This window comes from Tiliqua scincoides, chromosome 1 (assembly GCF_035046505.1).
Source record: "Tiliqua scincoides isolate rTilSci1 chromosome 1, rTilSci1.hap2, whole genome shotgun sequence".
In the NCBI taxonomy this organism is placed as follows: Eukaryota; Metazoa; Chordata; class Lepidosauria; order Squamata; family Scincidae; genus Tiliqua; species Tiliqua scincoides.
The window spans coordinates 284559864-284578054 of NC_089821.1; the positions used below are offsets into that span (position 1 = coordinate 284559864).

Sequence of the window (18191 nt, forward strand, 5' to 3'; positions counted from 1 at the left end):
GATGACATCATTGCCATTACTTTTGGTTTGGGAGACCAAATGTGATGTGACAAAAACCAGTAAGAGGCTCAAGGTGGATGGGAGGGCTTTTTCTGAGTGTGGAAAAACATGCTTTGAAGCTCTACCCACCGAGCGAGCCTCCTACATTTGTTGCATCACATTCCTAGTCTCACTTCCGGGCAGCAGGTGTCCAGGGGTCCCATGACTACCATCAGACACCAACTCAAATACTGCTGGTGGTACCAATACCACTGGTTGAGAGACACTGCAGTTTCTGATTTATTTACAAATGTACAGATTGAATGTTGAATGGAAGGAGATCATGGAGCACTCCTGCAAGCAAAATCACCTTACCTCCCTAGCTGACAGCTTTGGGACCATAGGCTTGCCTCTCCCCAGTGTCTTCATTTGAGTCTGTCCTGTCTCTCACAAAATGAAACGTGTATCTGTCTTGATCAAAACAAACTATCTTTGAGAAGCTGCCAGCTGTCCCTGCTTTTCTTTGGTCTCTTTTCTGCTCACCTAAGGGGAAAGGAATGAGTGACCTCATACACGCTCACTTTGTCCTTCCCTTTACAGTAGGTACCGATGAGACTTTTACAAGCTTTCCAGTAGAGGCCTCCTATTCATCTAGAGAAGCTTGTCATTCAGAAAGTATGCCAGATTATTAAGGGTCACTGACAACTCTTTAGGGAGCCCTTCGTGATTTTCTGACCTATCTGGCTCCATAACACTTCAAATTCCATTTTTGCAGGAATGCAGTGGTAAGAGATTTGGTAAGAGATTATTGTGCACCGTGTTGAGAATCATGCTGAAGCACTGTTAAATAGCAAGGAGGTTGAAAACCTGGAATTTCCTCCTGACTATAAAAGGACATCAGTGACATGTCTGTATGCAATAAGCAGTTTTACCATTTTGACCTGTGTATCTTTGTGGTGGAGACTTAGAATATTAAACCATCGAATGCTTCCAACTTGATTTCCCTTAGCTCAGTGTAAAGGAAAACTTCATCTTTTCCTTCTGGACATACTTTTAAGCTTCATCTCTGTGTTCTGTCTCTTTCTACTTGGGGCTACATGGGAAAATGTGGTGTTTTTCATTCTTCTCTATTATAGAAACTGTGGCAGACATTTTACTAAAAATTCATTGCTCATGTAGACACACATCTGCATTTACAAACTCCTTCCCCTTGCAAAAGAGTGAACTGTTCACCTGTGACCTGGATTAGGTGGTAGAAGTTTTAGCTCCTTGGTTGACAGTTTGGAGAAAGTAACAGCGAAAGAGGCTCACAATGAAAAATAACTCTGTTTATGGCTGCTGAGCATCCCCTCACAAATGGCAGATCTTTTTAAAAGTTAGAGAAAAAAACCAATAGCAGAGAAATTGGACTACTGCACACTACAACACTGGGTATTCAAAGGAAAATATATTAGAACTTTCAAATCTACAGGTGGCTTCTTTTGAGTTTTATTAATAACTCTGTTTTGTAGTGGTTTTTATCTTCGATCCTCTTTTCTGTGATTTATCAGTCTTGCAGCCTTTCCATCTATCTTTCTGTCCCTTTCATCCTGTTTCCCTGATGTCAGGTGATTTCCTCTTGGAATGAAAAGGCACTTCTTCATCATGAGGTATTAAAATGGGATCCTGAGTCTGTGAAGACAATGATCCGTCACAGGTTAAAGACAAACATCTTTTTTTCTCAGCATTCTTTCCAGGTTTCTTTCTTAGAGAATGTATGCAGAGTTTTTGTTTATATGGCCCCATCAATGTAGGCAATGCTGTATAGAGTACCATGAGCTAAAGGACAGATCCCTGTCCCAAGGAAATTACAATGTAAATTTTGACAACAAAGAGTCTTGTAGTATCTTGCAATCTAATGCAATTATTATAGCATAAGCTTTCATGTGCTAGGGCCCACTTCACTGGATGCATGAAGTGTTTTCATCAATTGGTAGGTGTCATGAATATGTACTGTTTAGGCCTAGTACCATGTAAAGCCTGAACCAAGCTAAAACAGTAACACAGAAGTGGCTTGCAGTCCTAGCTGCTAAGAATTTACAACTCAATGGAAGGTGATTATGTAGCACCTAGGCAGCCAGAAAGACGCCCATCAAGGATGGAATGCAGCTGCAGATCTCCAGGGGGGAGGGAAGAGCTGAGAGGGCGAGCTTCCAGCCCCACTTCCGGAGGACAGGGTCTTTTGGTCTTGGTCTCTTGGTGAGATAGATGGTGGGTGCACAGCCTGCCCCGCCAGGACCATGTGGCCTTAGGTAACTGACCTGAGGATCTACAAAAGAAGCTGATCCAGGTGAGATTTAGAGAATAATAGAGTTAGCCAGTTCTTTGTTTTTTTATGCTGATATGTTTCCTAGAAGTTTTTATGCCTCTAACATTTGCTGCCTTTTGTAACTTTTTGTAACCCTATGTACTTAATAAAGTAAAAACCCTTTTACCATGTTGGTTCATTGTCTGTTGGGGACAAAGGTTCAGAATCCTGCCTAGCCGTTCAGCAAGCTACCAAAAATCCTCATTGTGGACTAGTAACTTGAGGGCTGAGACTATAAGTAAAGCAAGTGCTCAGTGCCTACAAGGGATATAGTTAAGCCTAGAGGGTCTCGGTTTCCCTGGACTGAGACACTGGCTCTTACAGGGTGGGGGCAGTACTACCGAACAGGGATCTTTGAGGGCTCTAGGGTTCAGAACCAACAACTCTGAGCACCCCAAAACCCTGGGAGTGAGACCAAGTATACAACAGTAGATATATATGTGTAGGGATGGAAGAAGGAGAAAAAATATAAAAGGTGTTGTTAAGGGAGAATGACAGTTGGACCCCAAGCTACAGCCCACAGGCTGCATCAAGCCCACCAACACATTTTGACTACCCATTGAGCCCAGTGGCATTATAATGACATGCACTCTTCTCCCAGACCTTCCTCTTCTCCTCACACCCTGCCTGTTAGCTACCATACATCTTCTTTTGCTGGATGCAATGCAGCAACTGCTGGGCTATTCAGGGCCAATGGGATGGAAGCGGTACAGTCTGTGAGCATCAGACCAAGCATTTTTAACCACTGTGCCGTGGCACACTGGTGTGCCATGGATGGTCTGCAGGTGTGCCATGGGAGTTTGGGGGATGGTCATTTGTTAACAGGGCCACTGGGAGATGCAAGCCCCTGCTGTCAGTGTGGTGTGCCTTGTCAATTGTCCAAAAACTGATGGTGTGCCTTGACAATTTTAGTGCCTTGTCAGTGTGCCATGGGATGAAAAAGGTTGAAAATCACTGCATTAGACTGTTCGGTGATGATTCTAAATAGCAATAATAGCAATTCCTGTAACTGTTCTTGTCGCAGCACTGTACAAATATACTGTATGTACCTTTTATAAGAGCAAAAACAAAAAAGTGTTCGTCCTGAAAACCAGCATTCCAAAATTTTCTACAAAAGTTCTACAGTTCCTTAGCAAATGTATCTATTGATGTCCCTCCTTTCACTTTCCCTTACTAAGTGAATTTAATCAAGGGGCTGACCCAGTCAAATATCAACATCCTAAATATATGAATATATAAACAAATTTCTCATATTCTGATGTAATCTTTGGAGGACTCAGATGAACTGATCTGAAAACTAACTGTTCAGTTATATTTATCCATTGTGAAAATGCATCATTAATTCAATATTCTGTTATGTAACACAGAATGGAGTCTTTGTATTTCATTTGCAGCCTGCAACTTAAAAGGCTGTCTTTATAACAGTGTGTGTTTAACCATTTCAAGTAATAATACTTAATATCTGTATATTGACTTCTGAGTGTCCAAAGCACTTCGCATGAGTTATCTTTTAAACCTTACAATGTTCCTGGATAAGTATTATCCCCATGTTGCAAGTGGAGGACTGAGAGGAGGTAGCTTGCCTACGGCCACCTAGTGAATTTGTGGCAGAGGTACAAATTGAACTGGGCAAGTCCTGGCGCACAGCTCAGTCTCCAGCAGCACATCCCTTTACAGTACTTACAAGTGCCATTAAGTTCAGTGGGAATTACTCCCAGGAAACTGAGTACAGGTCCATCCTCCTTATCCACAGGTCCTGATCCACATCAGGAGGATTTACCTGTAGGTGCTCTGAAGCGTGGAGAGGCCATACTTGGTCTCTCTGAGCATTGGAAGGCCCTCAGAAGGCCTTAAAGATGCACTTCTGGTCTTTGCAAAAACTGGAAGTTCATTTCTGAGGCTTTCTAGGGGCCTGATGTCTTCTGAGAAGGACTCCTTGGGCCTCAGACTACCTCCCTGACAGCCTAAACTGTGGATTCCTTTATCCACAGATTTTAGCTTCTATGGGGGTTCTGAGAACATACTGGTACTTACTTCTGAGCAAACATGTATAGGATTGAGCTGCAAGTCACTACACTACACAAGCCATCCTCTTTTGGATAGTATTTCATGTGTTTAGCAAAAATGGATCTAGCTGTCACCAGAAATTCAGATCAAGTCTGTGATATTCTTCCTGTATTTAATATTTTATAAAATGTCAAAGAAATGCTCATGGATTTCAAAGATTTTACTGTATATTTAATATTTCATTCATGGTTACAGAAATCACACGCTAATATTTTTGAGCTCTTACATATCTCCATCACATATAAACAAAATCTCCTTTATCTGCATAATGAAACCAACGTATTCCAGCTACTGAAATAGGGTACTGTATATGGAAATATAGAGACTATTATTTTATTTTACCCATTTACATCCTGCCTTTAAAAATAGAATTTTCTCAAGACGCCTTTCAAGGTGAAAGTATGCTATATTCCACAATAAAATGATTCAAATAAGCAAAAATATTATCATATAAAGACATATAAACATACAAAGATAAAGACATATAAATGATTAATATATAAATAACATATGAATGACATTTAAAGGTCAACACAAATAACATTAAGCATAAAGGTTGCAAACCGATAAACATTTTCCTGGGAGTAAGCCCTATTGAATACAATGGAACTTGCTTCTGAGTAAACATGCATAGAAATGTCCTGAAATGTCTTGCAGAATTAAAAGGTTTCAAAGCCTATTTAAATATAGGAACATCCCCAGGGAGAAAGTTTATTAGGCAGAAAAAATGATGGCTGAAAATATATTTTATGAATTTGCCATGGAGCCAAATACTATTGCATGATTATTTAAAAACAATTATCTCCCCTATCTAAACAAATAGAAAATTGCAAACCTTTACTAAAAGCAAATTTGCAGATTTCATCCGTCAGTGAACATGGTTGTTTCTGTGTGTGTGTTTCTGTGTCTGTATTTTAAATATATATATAGCACCATTTAGGCACATGGTGCTTTACAAATGATGAGAGAACAGCTCTCTGCCCCAAGGGGCTTACAATCTAGTATACTGGATACTCAAGGGAGTCAACAGAGGAATGGGAGGGAAATGGAAGTGGAGTTAAAGAGGGAAGAATATGCAATTATTGTAAATCTCTTGAATAAGCTATTAAAATGGTCACCCGCTAATTAATCACCTAAAGCTTGCAGCCCTCATTTCCAGTCATTTTCAGGAGTAGTTAACACTCATTAGTTAGCTGAAGGAAACCCTGAAACGGGTTTTTAATTTTGTTTAATATTGTTAGTGCCGTGGGCAACTGGTAGAAGCAGAAATTTAGGATACAAATCATCTTAGAAACTGAATAAATAAATAAAATGTGCCATCATTCGAGACATGAAATTTTTAACATTTTGAAAGTCACAGGAACAACCCTACCTTTTCAAATTCAGTATCTTCAGTAAATTAATTAATCAAACCTTTCAAACCCACCCCACCCAATGGCTGCTACTCTAAACACAACTCCCCTTGATATAAATTATGTTTAAATAGCCTGTGTGATCAGGATCAAAATCTTTCTTAACTTCTTTAGGAATTTTAGGAATTTAGGAATTTTGCCCTTTGGGCAAAAAGGCGGGGTATAAATTAATAAAATAAATAATAAATACATAAATTTTAAATGTTTTTTTTATAACTTGGTTAGTGGGCGGTATCCAAAACAGTGTACCTGGGGGGCCCTGCCTTTCCAAAGGGATTCTAAGCACTTCTTTGCCATGGAAAGCTTCACCCCCCCCCAACCCCTGTTCCCCAGGGTGGTATGTATGTGTATGTCTTCCACAAGGCATAAGGGGCTGCCGCTGGAAGGATATTTTGCCCCTCATTCCTGGGTGTGCGTGAAAATGTTTTGTTCCATGTACAAAAGTTTGGATTGTGTTCTACTTCATATGCAGTATTAATACTGTTATTTTACATTAAAATGATGGTGCAAATACCAACTGCTCGTCTTTATTTAGAACTGTATGTCTTCTGAATGCAGTCCTTAACTACTCATAGTTTAAACCAGGGGTGTCAAACTCTGTTCATACAGCAAGCCAAATAGCATTCCCAGGACCTGCTGAGGGACAGAAGTGATGTCATTGAGTAGGAACTGATGTAATTAAGCAGGTGATAACCAGAAATAAGCACTTTTTTCTCACTTAAGAACTCATTAGGCACACAGCTGCAGAAGACAGAAGAAAAAGTGTGTAAACCTGGATAATGTTTTCAAGATTTGGGAGAGCCCAGTTATCATGTCCTTTCAGTAGTACTGCTTGTGCTGAGACATCAGTTCAAAGCTCAGTAGCCAAGAGGTGTTCTGTAAAGTGACACCTTGGCAGAAGTGGCACTGCTGAAAGGGTAGCCTGCATGATGATTGAGCTCCTCAGCACATCAATGGTTTCTCTGTCCTCTCTCATCCCTCTCGGTCTGCCTCTTCTCCCTTAATGTTCCTCATCTCCTGTGACTGCCTTCCATCCACCCCTCCCAGTGCCTCAGCAGAAGCAGCTCTGTGGGCAGCTCTTTGAGCAGTGACACATCAATAGAAGCAGTGCTGCTGAAAGGGCGAACACATAATGATTGGGCTAGTGCTGCCCTTTCAGTAGCACAGCTTTTGCTCTTGAGACACTTTGAAGCTCAGCAAATGAGCAGCTGATGGCGGTGTTAGGAGAGCCCAATTATCATGGGGACCGGAGAAAGAGCTTCTGCAGGCTGTATCTGGCCCACAGGCCTTATGTTTGACACCCTTGTTTTACGCAAACATAATGATGTCAGGTCTATGTTCTGGATAAGGCAGAAACACAGCCAACAAGGTGGTTCAGGAACAGGTGCAGATTGCTGGAGTCAGCAGGATCAGCAAACACCTGTGACTGCCTCACCCTGGGTGTGGCTTAGCCTACACTGATTGGCCACTCCAACTACTTAATGTTTGGTCTGTTGAGCTTCCAGTGCAGCAGTAGGAGTGTAGTAGGAGACTACTGAACTGCTGCCAGTAACTTGGGAGGCTGGATGTGAGTATATACATGTTGTTACTGACCATGGAATGAACTTTGACTGTGTATCTTGGAAAACTGATTTGGATTTGTTGTTTATGGACTGACTGCTCATTGTGCTGATGAGGACTGTTTACTGATTACTCTACCTGTGATAACCCTTGCTTTGAAATATAACCACTGCATTCAAAGAACTCTGCTGGTGTATGCTGTTTTGTGTGCCTGCTCATCCAAGGTTCCATACAACTCTTTACCAGATAAAGGGTTGCAACTCTGACAAAGGTTATGGGCCCAGCAACTGCTGAATTGGTGGGCTGGTGAACTACAAGAGCTGCTGTTGCTGTTGCTGTTGCTGTTAAAGCTACAGGAGGCTACAACTCAAGAGAGCATGGAGATGAGTGCAGTCACAGCCTCTGGGTTCCTGATAACCCGGTTAAATGGACATAACTATGCCACTTGGTCTTGCAAGGTTACATTGCTACTGAAGCGTGAGGCCCTGTGGAATGTTGTAGTTGCTCCACCAGATTTGGGAGCCCTTGATGAGGAAGATGATGCAGAACTTATAGAGGTCTACCACAGGGACAATGAAAAGGCTCTGTGTATTAGTGGCCTGACTTTGGAGGATCAGCAGCTGGTCCATATAGATGGACTAACCTCAGCAAAGGACTGCTGGGATGCCCTTCGAGCTATTTATGTAAGGGACAGTGTCGGTGCACAGATACACCTAATGCAAAAATTGCTCCAGGCTCGCCTCCAAACAGGAGGAAACATGCTTAATCACCTGGAGTTTATGAAACGAACTCTAAGGGAACTCCAAGAACACGAGCTAATATTTACTGACCTTCAGCAAGTGTACATCATTCTGTGCTCACTAGATGAAAGCTATGACCAATTTGTAGCAAACTTGGAAGTGATACCAGGAGCGGAATTGACAATACCCAGCCTCACCAGTCGACTCCTTGATGAGGAATGGAGGAGACAAGATGCTTCGCGATAACAAGCAGCATTCCTCAGCTCAGCACAAAGTGAAAGCAGCTGTGGAATGTGACCTTGACCCTGTTGAGTCTGCAAAGGCTTATGCTGTGAAAAGATGTTTTCGATGCCAAAGCACTTCTCGCCTAATTAAGGACTGTCTTTCTAAGAAAGGCAAGAAACCCCTGCGTTCTGGCAAAGGAGGAGGGGTGAATTTGACAGTCACCAAAGAAACAAAGGACTGTTGATTGCTTTGTAATTGATAGTGGGGCCATTTAAACAGCAAGGGACTGTTTAAGGCAGCAAGGGAACAGCAAGGGAACGTTTGAGGCAGTGAACAACCAGTGTGTCACGCTTGCTGATGGAGTCACTGCCAATGTATGTGGGAAAGGAAAGGTCTTTCTACCTATACTGAACAGAACCCTTGAAATGGTTTATGTGCCTAATCTCACTTATAAACTCCTGTCTGTTGCTGCATTGACAAGGCAATTGACTCTGACATTCACTGAGAAGGAGTGTGTGATAAAGAAGGATGCTAGGCATGTGGCCACTGCTGAACTGCGTGGTGAGTTGAATCTGTTACGCTCCACTTCAAAGGCAACTGTGTGGTCTGTGTTTACTCATGAGCCAGCGCATAAAGACTGTATTCACAAGTTACATCATCAACTTGGTCATGTGTGTTTCCCAGCCCTCAGAAAGACTGTTGAACATTCTGAAGGGATAAAATTAAAACCCTGTGGATTATACCTGGACTGTGAGGTGTGCAAGGCTGTTAAGTCCAAGGCTGCACCCACCAGGAAGCCTGGTAATTATGAAACTAAAGAGGTCCTGGACCTAATCTTCATGGACTTGAGTGGGCCATTCTCTCCTAGCATGGGGGGGAGCAAAATTTGTATTGTCCATTGAGGATCATTTTTCTCGTTATGCTTTCTGTTATCTGATGCAAACAAAGGCAGAGACAAGCCAGACTGTAGAGTACTGGCTTAAGTTTGTGAAAAGAAAGACAGGCAAGCTGCCAAAAACCATCATTACTGATCGGGGAGGAGAATTTGTTAATCTGAAGTTTGAAAGGTTACTAAAAGACAATTGAGTATCACATGTCAGCCCCATATCGGCCTCAGCACAATGCACACTGTGAGAGGCGGGGCCAGACATTACAAAATATGGCTTTCTGTATGATAAAGGACAGTGGGTTACCCTTTAAGTATTGGGGCAAAGCAATGATGTGCGCTTCGCATACTTTAAACACAATCTGGCATTCTGGTACTGGACAGATACCGTACAAGCTCTGGCACGGGAGGACACTCTCTCTGGACTATTTACATGTGTTTGGTGTCCCCGCATATGTCCATATCCCTAAGGCACTGAGACACAAAGGGCAACAAAAGAGCAGGAAAATGTATTTCCTTGGTTACGATGCAAACCATAAGGCTTAAAGGTTTGGGTATTTGCACTCTAAAGCCATTGTGATCAGTGCGAGTGCAAAGTTCTTGGAAGATACTGCGGGGTGGGAATGTTTAGGCCCCTGTGTCACCACCTCCTACCCGATAGGGGACCATAATGGAGCGCAACCACAGAAAACTGTCCCTGTTAAAGGGAAATCACCTAAAAGGCAACTTCCAACGCTGAAGGAGGAGCCTATGGAAAGCAAGACATCTTTTGATATGGATGTAAGTAGACCCCAACCTGAGCTTGAGCCTGAAACACCAGCTACACAACCTGAGGAGGAGGAAATCACTATACCTCCTAGATCAACTAGGGAAAGGAAAGAACCTGACCAGTTTAAACCAGGGACTGTTTGTCAGGCATTCATTGAACCTTCCTCCTACGACTCCATAAAGGACATGCCCATAGAGGAACAAGCAGCCTGGAAAGATGCCATGAACTCTGAATTAAAATCCATGTCTGAATTGGATGTATATAAAGAGACTGATCTCCCACTTGGGGAAAAGGCAATTGGGTGTAAATGGGTTTTCAAAGTAAAAAGGGATGCAAATGGTCATACCAAGTGCAAGGCTAGGTTAGTTGCGCAAGGGTTTGGGCAAGATGCAACTGACTATGACGAACTGTTTGCACCTACCCTTCGAAACAGTTCACTGTATAGTGCTCTGGTAATAGCGGCAAAAGAGGATTATGTGATCAGACATCTTGATATAAAAACTGCTTATTTGCATGCACCTCTAAGACATACCATTTACATGCGAAAACCTACAGGAACTCCTGAAAATGATGATAAATTCTGGTTACTTAAGAAGAGTCTATATGGGCTCAAGCAATCAGGGTTTGAATGGAACCAATGCCTTTCTAAGACACTGAAAGACAAAGGTTTCCACCAAGGTATAGCTGACCCGTGTGTGTTTACCAGGGGTAAAGGCTAGCGAAAATGCATAGTGCTATGTTTCGTGGATGATTTAGCTATACTGTGCAAAACAACAGAACAAGCAAATGAACTAGTTGAGGTATTGAAAAAAAGGTTTACGTTAAGAGACATGGGTAAGATACGCAAATATGTTGGGGTGGAAATTACGGAGGTGTCTAATGGCTATAAGATCTCTCAAAGAGAAAAAATAGCCCTATTGCTAAAGAAATTCAACATGGAGCAATGTAATGGGGTGAAGACTCCTATGGTGACTGATTTTGATAAAGATAATACACCCAGTCCCATGTTCGATACCACAATGTACAAGTCATTACTGGGGAGTCTGATGTACCTTAGCCAATGGACGAGGCCAGACACTGCTATGGCATGCAATTTGTTAGCCAGAGCATCGAACCAACCCATGCAGAGACATTGGCTAGCAGCAAAGCATATATTAAGGTACCTGAAACAGACAATAGACATGTCCTTGTACCTAGAACCTAAGGGTGATCTGAGACTCACCGCATATGTAGATGCAAGCTTTGCCACAGACACTGAAACTAGGAAATCTACCTCGGGAATGGCACTGTTTCTAGCTGGAGCCTTAATCGGGTGGAAAACTGTGAAACAAAGACATGTGTCTTTGGCAACATGTGAATCGGAACTTGCTGCACTGAGTCTAATGTGCACCGAGCTTATTTGGCACAACCAACTGCTAATGGATCTTGGCATACAAGTGCCAAAACCCATTAACGTGATGGAAGACAATCAGGCGGCCATACAGATGGCTACGACACCTGGCGTAAGGGGAGATCAAAACACACTGATGTGCGCTTCCATAATGTAAAGCAATGTGTTTCTGATGGTCTTATCTCCCTAACCTACTGCGAGTCTAGCCAAAATGTGGCGGACGCACTAACAAAAGTGCAATGCACAATTAAGCATCAAGAAAACTGTGTGATGCTGGGGCTAAGGGTCTGAGCAGGATAAACTGTCCTGAACCAAGGAGGAGGATGTCAGGTCTATGTTCTGGATAAGGCAGAAACACAGACAACAAGGTGGTTCAGGAACAGGTGCAGATTGCTGGAGTCAGCAGGATCAGCAAACACCTGTGACTGCCTCACCCTGGGTATGGCTTAGCTTACACTGATTGGCCACTCCAACTACTTAATGTTTGGTCTGTTGAGCTTCCAGTGCAGCAGTAGGAGTGTAGTAGGAGACTACTGAACTGCTGCCAGTAACTTGGGAGGCTGGATGTGAGTATATACATGTTACTGACCATGGAATGAACTTTGACTGTGTATCTTGGAAAACTGATTTGGATTTGTTGTTTATGGACTGACTGCTCATCGTGCTGACTAGGACTGTTTACTGATTATTCTACCTGTGATAACCCTTGCTCTGAAATATAACCACTGCATTCAAAGAACTCTGCTGGTGTATGCTGTTTTGTGTGCCTGCTCATCCAAGGTTCCATACAACTCTTTACCAGACAAAGGGTTGCAACTCTAACAATGCAAATGCCTACAGATGAATTACTGAAAATGCCAGCACCAGACTAGTTGCCGAGTTTCTTTCCCTCAGAGAAAACAAAGATGAGTTTTCTTTGACCACTGGAGACTTATCGTGCCTTTGAAATATAGGTTGAGTCTCATTTTTCACAAGGGTTCCCAGAACGCATGTGGATGGCAAAAATCGCATTAAAGCAAATCTATTTAAAAAACAATGTCCCTTTGCTAGGCCATTTAAAAACAGCCTTGCTGACTTTTGTGATGTAAGACAAAGTCATTAGGCAGACAATCCATCCATCAATCTCTCTCCAGGCACTGAGAAAGGCTTCACTCTAAGCCAGTGACCCCACCTTTCACCAATGCAAAGTGATTATCTTTCTTTCACCTGCCCAAGGGGAAGGGAGGGGTTGCTTGCCTTGGAGTGAAGCTGTTCTAAGTGCCTGGAGTGAAATTGATTGATGGATTGTCAGCTGGCTGCCCTCTTTCACATTAATGAGGCAATTGCTAAATGACTTTTTCCCTTTAAAGGGCCCTTCTCATCGCATTGAGAGAAAACGCATGGTGAAAAATCCATGGATAATTAGGTTATGCTTGTAATTTGTTAATTCACAAACTTACAGACTGAATAAATATTATGGTGGCACAGAAGCGAGCCCACAAGCGAGCCCCTTTTTTAGAAATCTTGCAGAGCTACTGCCAGTTGGTGTAGACTAATGACAGTGAACCTTTTGGGCTCAGTGTGCCAAAAAAAGACAATCCAATAATGTGTGGTGCTATGTATTATATAAAGAAACAATTACAAAAATGAAATATGAGTAAAACAAACTCAGTTGTTAGTGAAAGCTACTGTGTCACCTTTGACATATGTGTCATAGGTTCACCATCACTGGTGTATATTGGCTAGATCAGGGGTGCCCAAACCCCGGCCCTGGGGCCACTTGTGGCCCCCATGGCCTCCCAATGTGGCCCTCAGGGAGCCCCCAGTCTCCAATGAACCTCTGGCCCTCCAGAGATTTGTTGGAGCCCACATTGGCCCAACACAACTGCTCTCAGCTTGAGGGTGACTGTTTTGACCTCTCACGTGAGCTGTGGGATGAGGGTTCCCTCCACTGCTTGCTGTTTTACATCTGTGATGCAGTAGCAGCAGCAAAGGAAAGGCCAGCCTTGCTTTGTGCAAAGCCTTTTATAGGCCTTGAGCTATTGCAAGGCCTTCATTCATTCATATCTTTAATATATTCATTTATGTAAACTTATATAAATTTATTCAAATTTTAGATGTAAATTAATTCTTTTCCCCCCCCACCCCCCGACACAGTGTCAGAGAGACGATGTGGCCCTCCTGCCAAAAATTTTGGACACCCCTGGGCTAGATTGATGGAACCAGTGTTCTGAGTCAGTTTAAGGCAGCTCCATGTGTCCCTAACACAAAACACACACTTGCCCTCAAATTTTCTTGCCTAAACTAATTTTCTAGCCAAGTGCCAAATTGGTTTCTTTCAATACCCCTTGCCTACACATTCCCCAGCCCTGTCAGAAAAAAAGCAATAATAAAATTAGTTTAGGGCCCAATCCTATCCTATTTTCCAGTGCCAGTGCAGCTATGCCAGTGAGGTGTGCACTGCATCCTGTGGTGGGGAGGCAGTCACAGAGGCCTCCTCAAGGTAAGGGAACATTTGGTCCCTTACCTTGGGGCTGCATTGTGGCTGCACTGGTGCTAGAAAGTTGGATAGGATTGGCCCCTTAGTTTCCTCCCTCGCTGCTGGGGGGCATGATTCAATATGGCTTTGGTCAGAGAGCTTCCTAATGCTTCATTTAATTCTTGTACAGCATATGACTGCTGTTCACCATGGACATTGCATTGCCCAGCGAAATCTGGAATAACTGAAAACGATTGTCAGGTTTTTGGCATCCCAGGCTTGAGATTGTTATTAGCCAGGATGTGGCAGGAGGTCCTGATATCTGGGCCTGGTGTGAAGCAATCAGCAAGGCAGCACAGCTGATGCAATCAACTGTGCCTGCTGCAGGTGGGAGTCACGTGACTTGGGGAGAGATGAGTACTGAGTCATGCAGGCTATGGAGGAATGGTGCAGTCTGGACAGCCAATCGGAGTGGGTCACAAGACAGTCTTGTGACTATGAGGTCGCCCTACTCTGATTGGCTGGCCCCAGTATATATGGGGCAAGCACAGACTCCTGGGTGTGGGTTGTTGTGTTGGAGTTTCTGTGTGCTGTTGGTTTGTGTACTGATTTTGGACTGCCTTCTCGTGACTGTGACCTGCTGTATCCCTGACTTCTGGGCCATTTGACTGACTACTCTTCTGCCTGCTCCTTTTACAAATACCTGCTTCTGCAGCAAACAAGCCTGTGTTTGCTTCTTTGGCTCTGTTTGGGATTGTCTGCTTCTTTTGCTATCTCCCTACTCTCCCATGCCATTCTACTATTGGGAAAGCAAGGGCTATCCTCCCCTGCTGACCTGACAATATTGTCTTTTCTACTCTGATGTTCCCATTAGTAGAAATGTGCTTGTTTGCAAAATTGCCACAATATGTCTACCAATAACACCATCATAAGAAGAGACCTGCTGGATCAGGGCAAAAGCTCATCTAGTCCAGCTTCCTGTATCGCATAGTGACCTACCAGATGCCTCAGGGAGCACATGAGACAACAAGATACCTGCATCTTGTTGCCACTCCCTTGCATCTGACATTCAGAGATAGCCTATCTCTAAGACCAGGAGGTTGCATATGCCCATCATGGTTTGTAGCCTGTGATGGACTTTTCCTCCATAAGTCTGTCCAATTCCCTTCTAAAGGCATCTAGACCAGACACCATCACCACATCCTGTGGCAAGGAGTTCCACAGATACACTGGGTAAATAAATATTTTCTTTTGTTTGTTTTAACTCTCCTGATCTCTCCTGGATGTCCCCTGGGTCTGGTGTTATGTGAGAGGAAAAAGAAGATCCCACTATTCACTCTATCCATCCCATGCATAATTTTATGTGTCATAATTTTATACATCTTATACGATCACCCACAAGGAGTTCTTTCTCCTCATGCCCTCCCTGTACTACAGATATTGAGTTATCTCATTCTTTTGAGCAGGGCTGTGCTGAGAGTCTATGCCTACCTGAGGGCCTGCAGCTTGGAGGGTGAGAAGCTGCCATCGCCAGGGCCTTCACAGCAGCTTCAGTGTTGACTTCTTCCCCTCCCCTGGGAAGAAAGGAGCAGCCCACCACTATTGCCAATGGTTCCAGCAGCAATGTCTCTCTCTTATGGTGGCCAATGGTAAGTCTCTATGATGACGCGTAGAGGGTCAGCTCCTCCATCTCCTGTGCTCTCACTGACTAGTGTAGAGTCTCTGGAGGATGCATTTGTAGATGAGGGATGCCTGGTGGTGAAGACAATGGTGATGTGAGTCTGTTGCCTGACTTGTGCCAGCACAATGAGGATTGGCAAGTCCTGTGTGGGTGGATGTGACCATTGGGTTTATACCTGACCTGGCCTACCCACAACCCCAGCCCTGCTCTGTTCTTGAAACTGAGGAGAAACTGAAAATTGGCTGATTTTATGATAGCTTTACTCAGGGAATTAAGGTTTTGTAAATGAGCTAGAAGAGCTGTCTAACCAAACTATGCCCAGTGTTGCAAAACTTCAATTTCTTTGTTTCGTGAGGGAAACCATGGCAGCTAAAGAAATTGAAAACTAAGTTGGCCACATGTCCATGACATGGTTTCTAAGTTTCTGAAAGCCTGAACAGCTCTGAAAAATCAGAATTACTGCTTTCTTCAAGAAACAGTTTTTCAACCCCTAATCTTGTATGACCAATTTGAATACAATCACAGAAAAAATAGGGGTGGAAACAGTCAATACAGTCTACTCGTGTCTATCTTCAGAGTTATCAGGAGGCACCAGGATGGATTCATTTCTTTCTACAGCTCATCCTTGAGGGTTGTCAAGTCATTCAGTTGCATTGATTCCTTCGTTTGGTTCCTCCCATTGCAAAGCCTTCTTCATCTTGGGGTTACGAGGCTTTCCTGGCATTAAAGGGCATGTTTAAGTTTAAATATGAAACCTGTACAAGCTTCCCAAATGTGACAGATGTGGAACTGATGCTAGCTGTTGAAGAATGCCATGACAGGGGAAGTGCTTTATTAGGAAGAAATTTGAGCGATACCCTAATGGGCTGGCAAGGAGTCTTCAGATCAACTGTTGCTTTGAAAAGAGCAAGCTCTCTTCTTGGTCTCGCCCATTTCCAAAAAAGCCTGGCTTGTCCTGACAGGGCTAACCCAGTTGTCAGTCTCTAGTCAGCTGTGGGAAGAGGAACTTTTAAAAGCGAGGGCCCAGAATCCATATAGAGAACGGAAATGCCTTCTTTAACTATATCTGAGAGCTTGGCAGCATCATTTATTAAGGCACATTGAAGTCCTCTGCTAGCTGGCACTTTGAGCCTTTTGTGCAGTGGATTTTGTTCATTTGGCTTTCCTTGCCTCAAGTTGCTGTACATGCTGCTGGGGAAGTAATTGCTTCACACTTTTCCTTTGCTGTGCCCACGGGTGACTATGGGGGGCTCCTCCCTGGATGCAGCTTGGAGTCGAAAGCCCAGCTTTTGCTGCTTTGCCTAAGACCTGCTTATTTTTTTTTCTTTAGCTGCCTGTTATATCAATCACGGAGCTGGGATCTATTTATAGGTTGGGACTCAGAGTACTGTGTCCTTAGTCACAAAGAGAGACAGAGACGCAGAGGGGACTCTTGACTGGTGCAGGCGGAACAGAAAGATATTTAATCAGCAATTAGAAACACCTGACGGGCAACGGAAATTTTATCCTTGTCCCGAGGTGCATCTCTCAATCTGAATCATGTAAGTACCTAATTTCTCTCCTCTTATTTTGGGATCCAGCTTCTCCTACCCCTTGCATCAGTCCTTTTATCTGGGCTTGAAATTATGGGAGCACACACCTTAATGAGGCTAATGGGGGGGGGGAGTCTGTTTTCATCTTTTCTAAGGAAGGTCAAAGTGACTCACAGACAAGCAAGTTGATTTCAGAACATGACACAAATCGGCCAGTTTTTGTTTTTCAAACTGTAAGGTGTTTTTCATCTTGAAGTGAACAAATTAAAGTTTTTTTTTGCGCTGGATAGTTTGTTAGGGGAATGCAAATAGTTCAGATTGCTAGCATTCCAGAAGGTCAGCATACAATGTAACTTAGGTTAAGGGCTTGTCAAGGACAGGTAATATTTTTCTAGTGCTAAAATAAAATAAAACTGCTAAAATGTTGGTGACTCCTACATTCTTTTCAAAGAAACCGAAACCTCAGAGCTGGTCACATAAAACTTGCGCACGCATGTCCTCTAAAACACACATGTACAAAACAGAACGTTGGCAAATACATTTGACTTTGAGTCACTTAAAAAAACAAACAACTTAGTGTTGGAAGTCTCTACAATGACAAAAGGAAACATACACATGAGTTTGGGAAGACAGTGACATCTGAGTCACTGCAGTGAGTGTACTGTGTCTCTGATTAGGAGCTAGTTAAATGTATGCAGCATGCAAAAATGACCTTTTTAACGTGTCTTGTGCAAAAGCAAAAATGTAGAGAAAACCTCATAGTATAAAAATGTAAAGAAGAGCAATAACTAGCATTTATTCATTATAACGTTTGTGGTTTTATTTTGGCAAACCACTGAAAATGTATAGAAATTTGTATTCTTTCATAGTTCCAGCTCAGAATTGTGTCATTTTCTTACTGAACTTATTACTTAAACTACATTTTATTGAAAGGAAAGTTATTTTTTAAATAATGAATGTGCATATACTGTACTTTCCAGTTGTTCCTTTAACACCTTCTTCCTTCTCATACAGATTGCAATGTTTAGCCACCCCCCTTTGATTTGTTTGGCTTTAAAATAATTGCAAAAACATGTTTGATCCATCAGCTTTCTGGTGGAAGAACTGTTTTAAGGTGTTGAATTTGGTTAAACAAAATGAACCTC

General features: G+C 42.9%; 2 protein-coding genes across 4 annotated transcripts in view; both read left to right on the forward strand.

Moving 5' to 3' along the window:
- The window catches only part of ESRRB (estrogen related receptor beta), a 332439-nt gene that overhangs the window by 107416 nt on the left and 206832 nt on the right, over window positions 1-18191 (forward strand). For 2 of the 3 annotated variants that reach the window (XM_066627522.1, XM_066627512.1), the window contains exon 1: window positions 16942-17055. The exons of the other annotated variant lie outside the window; for it this stretch is intronic. Coding sequence is in view for 1 of the 2 variants with exons in the window: in XM_066627512.1 (XP_066483609.1) it covers window positions 17054-17055 (2 nt within the window). In the remaining variant the exon portion in view is untranslated. Of the gene's footprint in view, window positions 1-16941; window positions 17056-18191 lie in introns of those variants that run through there. 3 annotated transcript variants of the gene reach the window in all.
- On the forward strand, window positions 10816-11532 carry LOC136648021 (uncharacterized). The gene has a single exon (XM_066623971.1). It carries the CDS (start codon window positions 10816-10818, stop codon window positions 11530-11532), a length of 717 nt encoding a protein of 238 aa, XP_066480068.1.